The sequence below is a fragment of the Dipodomys merriami genome, unplaced genomic scaffold (genome assembly GCF_024711535.1).
Source record: "Dipodomys merriami isolate MVZ:Mamm:240054 unplaced genomic scaffold, mDipMer1.0.p SCAF_29, whole genome shotgun sequence".
Classification (NCBI taxonomy): Eukaryota; Metazoa; Chordata; class Mammalia; order Rodentia; family Heteromyidae; genus Dipodomys; species Dipodomys merriami.
Window position 1 is genome coordinate 4,600,171 of NW_027204381.1, and position 10,240 is coordinate 4,610,410.

The window sequence follows — 10,240 nt, forward strand, 5'->3', positions numbered from 1 at the left end:
TGCTCTGGAAAGGAGTGGGGATTAGTCACAACCCGACCTGTAGCTGCAGCATGTCTGGGGCTGTATGTGACAGGCCCTGTGTGATTGAGTGCTGTAGACACTGTGACCCTTTGTCTTGTGGCTGAATTCAGAGTATGAGTCAACCTTGCAGATGAAGCTACACAGTTAGACTTATAGATGTTCCCTTTTCTAAACTCAGCACTAGAGTCTGACCCAGAGTTTCCAACTTCCTGCTGGTTTCCTCCTGGCTCTGCATCAGCAGAGACCAAAGGCAGCCAGGCGGGCTAGCAGGTCAGGAGTAGAGCAGGGAAAGTGGCTGGATGGGCGGAGGCTCAGTGGAAGTGACTGTGCTCCAGGGGCAAGATGGCCCCGGAGGGCAGGAAGGCTTTCTGAAGGTCAAGACCACTCTGCAGGGGCAGTGGGCAGTACATACAAACTGACGCAGACCCACCATGTGGCCTTGACCAATGCCTTCAAGTCGACCCTCTGAGGAGGCCGTGCTGGGACCGATGCCCTGAAGGGCTTCTTCTGGATGTTCACTGAGTGTCTGTGTTTTTCCACAGCTCACTTCAGTGCCAAAGAGGCTGGAGACCTTTCCACGCTGTTTGACGTTGGTGGCATCATAGGTAAGGCCTGGCGGGCTGCTTCTCTTCCTTCTGTAGAAAGAAATAAACTGTTCAGCAGGTTATAACCTCAGCAGTGGCCCCCTGAGAAAGAGCTCCTGGTGTACACTCACTTCTGCACCTGCTTGGTGCAGGCCTAAGAAAGATGGCCCTCTTGTTTGGTTCCCTGTAGTGAGGGTTGCAGGAGAGGCTAAAAAGGGGAAGGTCTTCCCAAGGCCAGGCCTATACTGGGCAGCAGGCGAGGGGATGGAGGGGCGATCCTGTCCGCGAAGTGTGTGATATGTACGTGTTCCAGGCGGCATCATGGCGGGGCTCATTTCTGACTACACCAACGGCAGGGCCACCACTTGCTGCATCATGCTGATCCTGGCCGCCCCCATGGTACGTATGAACTCAGTGCAAAGCGCGCGTGCTCTGAGAGCTGTGTACCCTTCTCTGTGTTGTGCATGCTGCTGTCTCTATACATGTGCACACACACCCTTGTGTGCACCTTGGTTGAGTAGTGAAAGTCAGCAGAAGGTTAGGCCTAAGAAATCTGGGAAAGGGATTAAGCTTATTTGGCCTTGGAGGAGAAGAGGAAGAGCACAAAAAGGGAAAGAAACTGAGGTTAGATAGGAGAGATTTCTTGGGGATAGGGAAATAACAGATGACCACAGTTTGGACTTCTACCTGCGGTACACTTAAATACCTGAAGGCTCGGTCTGTGAGGCTGGAGGAATAAAGTGACTTGTGAGCTTCCAGATCTGGCGGAGACAGTTTCAGACATGGGGGCTCCAGACCAGCCAGGTTTGGAAAGTGGGCCACGACTTCATCTCTCCTTCCTCCTCTCACAGATGTTCCTGTACAATTACATAGGCCAGAATGGGATTACTAGCTCCATAGGTGAGGATGGGTGCAGGTGCTGAGGCGGCTGTGGGAGATGAGGGGGCGTGGCCTGGGCTGGGAGGGGCCTTTCCTCTCTAATGGTGCTGTCTCTGCCTTTGCCCAGTGATGCTCATTATCTGTGGGATCCTGGTCAACGGTCCGTATGCACTCATCACTACAGCGGTTTCCGCCGACTTGGTAAGTTGGCCACCCCAGGGTGTCTGGGACACTCTGGGAGCATAGTCAGGACCTTTTGTCTCCAGCTTCACTTCACTGGATCCCTTTCTCCTCTCTTGTCCTCTAGGGATAAGACCCTCAAAACCCTTGAGCACCCTCTCCCTCTCCCCCGACCCCTCAGTGCCACTCTCCATGCACAAGTCTGCCCTCCCCCAGTCCTGGCGCTGCTCAGCTCAGGTGCGCGCTCTGCTCTCCCCCACAGGGTACTCACAAGAGCCTCAAGGGCAACGCCAAAGCCCTCTCCACCGTCACAGCCATCATCGACGGCACCGGCTCCATAGGTCTGTGGTTCTCATCTTGGCTGTTGCCAGCTGGAGTCGAGCCTGGTCTTGGGCAGGCCTCTGGGTGCCCAAGGTGAACAGGTCCCCCTCTGATGACGTTGCGTTTTCTACAGGCGCGGCGCTGGGGCCTCTGCTGGCTGGGCTCATTTCTCCCACGGGCTGGAACAACGTGTTCTATATGCTCATCTCTGCTGACATCCTGGCTTGCTTGGTAAGAGTTCTTGGGGTATCCATGTAGGTGCTGCGGGGGGGCTCTGTCTCTGCAAGCTGGAACCAAATGTTTCAAAGCATCAGGGTTTTTGGAACAGCTGCTCTTTGCTCGGAATGACTGCTTCCCAGGGTTGACCCTTTTCTCTGCATTGGGCTCCTGCAGCTCCTCTGCCGGCTGGTGTATAAAGAGATCGTGGCCTGGAAGGCAGCCCTGGGCAGAAGCAGAGGGTAAGTCCACCAGCTCTGCAGGTCCCACCTCTCCCCAACTCACTTCGTTTAGGAAGCCATCCAATGCTCCAGTCTAAGGCTGGTCCAGCCCTGACCCGCGGGGCTGTGGAAGCAACCCTCTCTCCTAATGTGAGCTGTGGACCTCCACCCTCCCCGCCCCAGCCCTGCTAACCTTCCTCTGTTGTCCTCATGTGTCTCCATAGCTCTAGTCTGGCCCTAACCCACCCGTGATAGTATTTTCCTCAAGTCCCATGACCTTTGTGAGTATTGTCGTGAAGTCTGTGGGCTGCATGCAAATCTTCTCCTCCATGGTGTGATTTTGTTTTCCAACTTTCTCTGTTTTCTTGGGAGCCAGGTCTTGGAGACTCGACTTGGGCAGAGCATAGTGCTTGGGCAGTGCTTCCCAAGGGGTTGGAGGTGGCAGCCTCTTTCCTGAGGGACAGCAGAATGGCTTTGGCCATGCCTGTAGGGCAGAGGAGGCAGACTAAGGGAACCATTTTCCCTCTGAACTCAGGCCGAGCTGCAAATGTCTCCTGAAGGTCAGAAACCAAGGCGTTCTGGCTCCTCTGCCCTTTCGTGTTGGGTGGCGGGCAGGGGGTGGGGATGGGAATCAGCCAGCAATTAGAGCTTCTGAAAAATCTGAATCAAGGTGGCTAGCCTGGTGTGCTGTCTGCCTGGTGTTTGGCGGTGGTGGCTATGGAGGTGGTAAGAGGTTTAGGAGCTGAGGCTGTCCGCTGGGGCCAGGGCTGGGCAACTCCCTGGACCCTTTCCCAGCTCTCCTCCTGAGCAGGAGCCTTACTGTTAATGAGGAGCTGGCTGGAGCCTGGACCTGAGCTGGATGGCAAAAGTGAGGAAGAACCTTCTGGGTTCACAGAAACACTTCCATTTTAGGAAAAGTGTCACAAAGAGGGGGAAAAAAAAGCATTTGCAGTATCTCACCTGCCTTACCCTACTATGGAGTTGGGGGTGAGGGGTTGATGGCAGGATTTAGCTACTTCTGTCTGGATTCTCCCAGCCAGGGTTGAGAGGAGACTGACAGAGGAAGAAAATACAGGGAAAAGAACAAGTACTTAGTGAGCGCACCTTTCTTTTGGTCACCCTGAGAGGCAGGCACTCATGTAGAGAGGCTGTGGGGCACCTGTGGGGCTGTTGCTTTTCCGGGCACTGCTGCCATCCCAAGCCAGTCCTGCGTGAAAAGCCTGTGGAAGGTGTGAACAGACTTAGTAGAGTAGAGCTGTCACCGGGCTGGGCATTGGGAATGGGATTCCTGGACAATCCTGGCCTCTCTGCTCACTCAGTTCTAAGACCTGGGCACACCCTAGAGTCTCGTGCTCACGCATAGACGGGCTGAGTCACAGCACCCTCTGAAGCTAAGGTGAGCTGGGACATGGATGCTGCTTTGTAAAGCTGTGAAACATGGCGGAAACACGGCGTTCTTCATGTTAATCTGCCTTGCTGGTCCCTGTCCAGGAGGTAAAGGAAGCCCTAATTACAGAGAGCTGAAAGACAGGAGCTTGTTGTCTAACATTTGCTCTCTCCTTTTCATGTAGGTATAAAGAAATATGAGGACTTGATTGGAAGAGAAGCATGGAGGGTCCCCCCTGGGTCCCCAAAGTGCTTTCTAAGGGCAAGGCAATGGAAACTTCCACTGACAGCTGAGGCAAAGCCTTCTGATCCAACACCAACCAGCCCAGCCCAGCCCAACTCACTGAGCTGTTCAGGGTACAGAAGATTCTCCATGGGAAAAGACCAGACATGAAAAACTGCAAGACTGAGGGCCTGCAGTCCGGGAGCTGCCAGCAGCAGGGATGGGGACGAGGGCAGAAACTCATACTCCTGCTTGTTCAGACTCTAAGGAGGATCGAGGCTTGGCAAGGTTACATCTTTCTTTCCCTTGTTGAGTTTTTCACTTCTGCAGTCAGTTATACTAGCAGGGGATATTTTACTTGTCTCTAAGGTACCTGGCCTCAGTTTTCTGTGTTTTTCCCAAGTTGGACACTCCTCTACCTTCCCATTTGCTCGTTACTAAAACTCCCTTAGCCACTTTGAAACAGGATTGCTGCTCTTTTAGGCCAAGACTAGGGTGGGGCAAAGGAACTGCATCAGGCACAGAATGTAAGGTGCACTCTCTTGGGCTCGTGTGAGTGCTCCCTGACTGGAATCCTCCTTGCCCCACCCTGGTCCTTAACCACCTGATGTTTCAGTGGCCATGATACCAAGTCAGTGCTGGACGGACTGGGCTGGGGGTGGGGGAGGGTGGCTGAAAACACCAGTGTATGTGTACCAACGATGACTGGGTTCCTACTGCATGCCAGCTCTACTGTAGGAATGGACAATGGACAGAATACAGAAGGACTTACACCCTGACCTGAGCACAGGTGCCAAGGTGATGAGACCAGCAGCAATCAGAGTGCTTCCTGGTTCTCTGGCGTAGCTGCTGAGATGCAGTTGCTCAGAGCCCTCTGCAGCCTGCCCCGCACGCAGGGTTCTGGTGGTGTGTACTCCTCTACCCCAAGTCCCGTTATGACACACCAGACTCCTGGCATTTCTGCCTGACCTCCAGAGCTGCCCATCAGCACCAATACAGATTTTACTTGCCAATTGTGCCTGTGCTCATCTTTGGTAGGGCCTGGTATGGGGTATGGAAGCCCAGGTCGCATGGTTGGTGTGCTGGGGCCCACGACAAGTGGCATCCCAAAGGCCATGATCATGGCATCGGTGACATGGGGAGTACAACCTACATCCAAAATGTCACCACTGCATTTACTGCAGTGGAACAGCTAAGGAAGATGCCCCACGGCTCGAAAGCGGCAGTCTGTCAGCGACCTCTGTGTCTTCAGAAGCCTTAGGAGCAGGAGCTATGTTACACAGTACGATGCTCAGCATTCACCAATCTCACTTAAGACCAGATAGATTTATGTGACATCATTACTTAAGGGGAAACAGCATTGCTTCTCTTAGCCACTAGGTGGCAACACAATCCCGTGGTACACCACCATGTGGGCCTGCAGTGTTGTCCTGCTTCTAGAAAGGGAGACAGGAATCTAAGTTCCCATACTCACTGTCTTCCCTGCTGCTGCTGCAAATGGATAGAGATCCTTGCCTTCATTCCCAGTTTCATTCTCGAGAACCTTACGCCAGTTTCTTCAAGTTGAACACGGCACATTTCCTGCCTCAGAATTGGAGAGGACAAAAATAAGTATTAAACATGCTCCCTGCCCTTGTCTCCTTGAGTGATATGATATAGGGAATATAAAAATACAAGAAAAACTATACAAGAAAAAAAATCCATGGAGATAAGAGACTTCTTTAGCCACAAAGGGAAAAGGAAGAAGCAATGTGAACCGATGATGAAGGAAGAATTCACAGAAGCGGGGTGAGGCAGAAAGTTAACACAACCAACTCAAGCCCTCCCAAGTCAGGAGCATTAGGGACTATCACGTGTTCTATTATCAGTAGGTAAGTGTGGCATTACATGCAAAAGATGTATGGGAGTTCAGAGCCTGGTTTGGGCTATCAGTGGGGGATTTGAGAAAACGCCGAAGGCTGAAGGGTGATCTGCCCCTCTGCAGCACCTTCCAGTGCCAGGTTCCAGACCCTGTACAGCTCTGGGCACTGACTGCTCACTGGAGACCTGGTACCTGCCTTCTCTCTGGGCCTCTGCACTCACACGGGGCTAATGCAGGAGCATTACGTTAATTAGTTATTCATTTAATTTAACTTCACATTTGGTCTCAATTAAGCTTAAAATGTTCTTCCTTATAGATGCTACAATAGCACTTGTAATTAAAAAGCAATAACTCTTTGCGTTTCTTCTTTAGAGATCCATTGGGAGGTTGGGCTAGTGTGGGAGGAGGAAGGGAAAAAAAAGGAAAGGGAAAGAAAGCTTAGCACTATGAGGAAGGAACTCAACTCATGGAGGTTCAGGGTAGGGATGGGGACAGTTGCTGCCTGGAGCGCTGAGAGGTGGACAAAGCAGCAGACCTTGTTCTTCACAAAGCTGTGGGAGCAAGGAGAGGGTGGATGAAGGGTAGAAGGAGGCAGTCCTCATAGCTGGAACGTGGGCTATACATTCTATAACAGGAACAATGCCTTCCCAAAGATCTCCACATCCTAATTCCCCAAACAGTAAAAGGTCACAGTACAATGAAATACAGCTTTGGAGATGTGATTAAAGAACCCAAGATGGAGAGGTGATCCTGGCTTGTCAGGTGGGCCTGATAGCTAACCACAGGCTCCTTAGAAATCACTGAGGGGCTTGCCAGCACTGGTGGCTCACACTTGTAATCCTAGCTACTCATGAGGCTGAGATCTGAAGATTACAGATTGAAGCCAGATTAGGCAGGAAAGTCTGTGAGACTCTTATCTCCAATGAACCACCAGAAAACCAGAAATGGTGCTATGGCTCAAAGTGGTAGACCTTCAGCAAAAAGAGCTCAGAGACGGTGCCCAGGCCCTGAGTTCAAGCCCTATTACTGACAAAAACAAAAACAAAAACAAAAACGAAATCAGTGAGGCAGGAGGGGGAGAGTTTGGAAGTTAGTGTTATCCCAATACCTTTGAAAATACAGAAAGAGTCAGAGTCCACCTACCAGAGAATATGGGTGACTTCTAGAAGCTGGAAAAGCAAGCGTTCTACCACTTGACCCATGACTGCAGCCCCCTCATACTCCTTCCCATTTTTTGACCTCCAGAACTGTAAGGTTTATATTGTTCTAAACGACTTTATATTTGTGGTAATCTCTTCCAGCAGCAATAGGAAATATACATACCCAATGTAAAAGTGGTACTCGATCAATTAAAAGACATAGAGGAGCATTGGAAAGTATACACAATCCCTTAAACTTAAAACAAGTAGGGGATGTCCATGTGGCACCATGTGGTACAGCTTCCTTTACATGCTTCTTGAAAACTGTATCAGCTAGGGGTTGCACCATCTAGTATGTCTACGCCAGGGAAAAGCCTCAGCTCACTAGAACAGAGCCCTGCCCCAACCCCAGGGTTGATCAGTAAAGTTGTCATAGGAACCTTTTAACTGCTTTGCCCAAGACCTGAACCCGATTCCTAAGATTCTGGGTGATTAATAAAAAGTAGCTGATTCTCCAAGTGAACAACCTGGTTTCCCCATCTCCATTTTTCCTTATGGAACAGCACAGTGAAATATAAAGGAGTTAAGAGCTTAAACACTGAACTTCAAATCCTGACCCCCGCCTGCCCCTTACTGAGTGATCTCAAGCCAACCACCTTGGCAGGCTGTGCCTGTTCCGGTCTGTGAAATGGGGACATCAAGATAATCTACTTCATAGGGCCTCTGTATGATAACATGAGTCAATACTTACATTAAAAAAAATGAACATTGAAAAAATGGCACATTCATTAAATATAATACAAATTGTGATTTAAGCAATGTGAAGTGCATTTATTTCCAAGTTTTGTGGGTGGACCTAGAGATTAAAAGTTGAACTCTATGAACCATAAGCTCCTTTCCAAGCCTGAGTCTTTCTGCCCCCTTGAGGATAATCAGCACTTCTCCAGATTTGTTTCTATAGTTCTGAGTCCACATCTGGAAATTTGTTTCTGCATAACAACAGCCAAATACTTGTAGCCAAGGAGTTGAAACAAAATCTTTTGTTATTTGTCCTAGAATGTTAATTAGAGTTCTTCTCATGTTAATTAGAACTTTTACCTTTTGGGATAAGTTAGGGAATCAGAGGGTACAAATAGCTAAAATACATTGATATCTACTGTGAAAAACAGGAGTGGTCTGAAAGCCAACATGATCTTTAAAATAAGAAATGAGATGTTCAGAATACATTGGGAGGCGGGGCTAGGTGTCCTGAAGAACAATGAGAAATGGTAGTATTAGAATAAAAAATTTTTAAGGCAACTGGTATACCTTCATCCAAAGATGAAGTTGGGAAGACAACATGGACCTTTCAGCCAGTGTTTTAACTGGCTCACGCCACAGCAGGCACACAATCAATGTTGAATGAACAGCTATGTGCAATTCTTCTAGTTCATGTATGCACATGTAAAAACCTGCATAAAAAAGGCTAGTTTTAATTCTTTTTACTTGACTGATTGACTGACACTAGGGTTTGAACTCAGGGCCTTGTGCTTGCTAGGCAAGTCTACCATTTGAACTACAGCCTCCTTACTGATGTGAGAAGTTTTAAAAACATATACATATATAAAAAATTACCCAGTGTGCCGGGCGCTCGTGGCTCATGCCTGTAATCCTACTTACTCAGCAAACTGAGATCTGAAGATCACGGTTCAAAGCCAGCCTGGGCAGGAAAGTCCATGAGACTCTTATCTCCAATAAACCACTGGAAAACCAGAAGTGGTGCTGTGGCTCAAGTGGTAGAGTACTCTCCTTGAGCTGAAGAGTTGAGGGACAGCGCCCATGCCCAGAGTTCAAGCCCCACGACCAACAACAACAACAAAAAAAGTCATGAAATAGCCCAATTTCTCATATAAAAGCCTGATTTTGCTGTCCCTCCTCAACTTCTAAAGTCTCTGGACAATAGGTCTCTGATAGGAACAGAGTGGTACCATCTACCTTAAGAAACTCACTGGAGAAGAGCTAAATGGAACACTAAGATGATTTCTGCTGGTATTGGAGGGCCAACCTCTGAGCCATCTCCAAGAAAGCCTGAGAGTCAGGAATGCCCTATCAAACAGCCACAGCTGTGCCCCATGCTGAACCCTCTGAAATTCACTGGCTCAGTTGCTGGAGACATTTGGAAGAAAAAAAAAGATGGGGTGATGGTCAGGAAGCTTTCTCAGCCAGGCTCTGGCAAGAAGGGTGCAAATGGCAGTTGTGAGGAGACAATGCTCTACGTGGGCTGGCTCAAGTTCACTGCACAGAGGCTCATGGGCACCTAGAAGCTTCAGTGTGGTGTGCAAAGAAACTCGAGAGCGTAAGCAGCCTACCCATTCCAGCAGCGGCTCTGCATGCTCCCTTTCCTCCCATCTGTTTGGAAGGGATTTTTCTTCTTCTTTTTTATTTTTTTACCCTAAGACTCTAGGCCAGACTTAAGAAATTATTTCCTTTGAACCTTTCTAAAGAAGCTTTATCTGCAAAGCTTTTCCTAACTGAGGAAGATAATGAAGGGGGCAGTTTCAGAGGGGGGCAACTTCTCCTGGCACTCACCAGAGACCAATGACTTTCAAATAGTCAGTTAGGCCTGAGATCCCCCTGAGGAGGCAGGAGAGGGTTCTTCTCCGGCATCCAGGACAGAAAGTAGAGAAATGACTCTGACCCCCTTCACGTTTTCAAGTTCCAGAACTCAGTGGTTTTCTTCCAGTTTGAGATAGGCCCTGGCATCTGCGACACTTAGATTTGCCAGCTGTGTGAATCTCGGGTAAGTCAGTGAACCTCCTTAAGTCTCCATTTGTTTCTACTTTAAAGTCGGGCTGATAATGACTATTATAAAAATTAAGCAAACTTCAAGGGAATTAGCATGCTACTGGCATACAGAACAAATTTAATCGATCTTCCCAATTTGTTCTCATGGTTGTTAACTTAAAGCAAGACTCCTTAGCTTACAGCTTTAGGTGCTCAGGAGGACATCTCCAAAGCAGAGGTCAGAGCAGCACCCTTCTAATGACAAATCTTGCTTGGTCTGGGAGATGACTCAGGGGTCAAGTTATAGTTTCCTGTTGAATGTACATGCCTTACTGGGCTTAGAGAAGGGCTACTAAAGGTGGAAAGAAAAAGCTCACCTTGGTGACACAGGGCTGTAATCCCAACATTCAGGAGGCTAAGGCAGAAGAATGAAGGGTTTTGTGGCC

The 10,240-nt window shown here is 49.1% G+C and overlaps 1 protein-coding gene and 1 long non-coding RNA gene across 4 annotated transcripts in view; one reads left to right on the forward strand and one right to left on the reverse strand.

The window, feature by feature from the left end:
* The window catches only part of LOC138838844 (glucose-6-phosphate exchanger SLC37A2), a 28,354-nt gene extending 23,310 nt beyond the window's left edge, over positions 1-5,044 (forward strand). For 2 of the 3 annotated variants that reach the window (XM_070038230.1, XM_070038231.1), the window contains exons 11-19: positions 564-626; positions 919-1,004; positions 1,457-1,505; positions 1,612-1,685; positions 1,927-2,005; positions 2,119-2,216; positions 2,379-2,443; positions 2,647-2,703; positions 3,994-5,044. In XM_070038230.1, the coding sequence (XP_069894331.1) occupies positions 564-626; positions 919-1,004; positions 1,457-1,505; positions 1,612-1,685; positions 1,927-2,005; positions 2,119-2,216; positions 2,379-2,443; positions 2,647-2,674 (542 nt within the window). In that variant the 3' untranslated portion in view covers positions 2,675-2,703; positions 3,994-5,044. The remainder of the gene's footprint in view (positions 1-563; positions 627-918; positions 1,005-1,456; positions 1,506-1,611; positions 1,686-1,926; positions 2,006-2,118; positions 2,217-2,378; positions 2,444-2,646; positions 2,704-3,993) is intronic. The other variant, XM_070038232.1, reaches the window with a different exon arrangement.
* On the reverse strand, positions 2,440-5,892 carry LOC138838845 (uncharacterized). The gene is made up of 3 exons (XR_011375761.1): positions 5,506-5,892; positions 3,527-3,642; positions 2,440-2,906 (listed from the first exon to the last, which is right to left on the reverse strand). It is a non-coding gene; the product is annotated as an uncharacterized lncRNA (long non-coding RNA).
* Between the last annotated feature and the right edge of the window lie 4,348 nt (positions 5,893-10,240).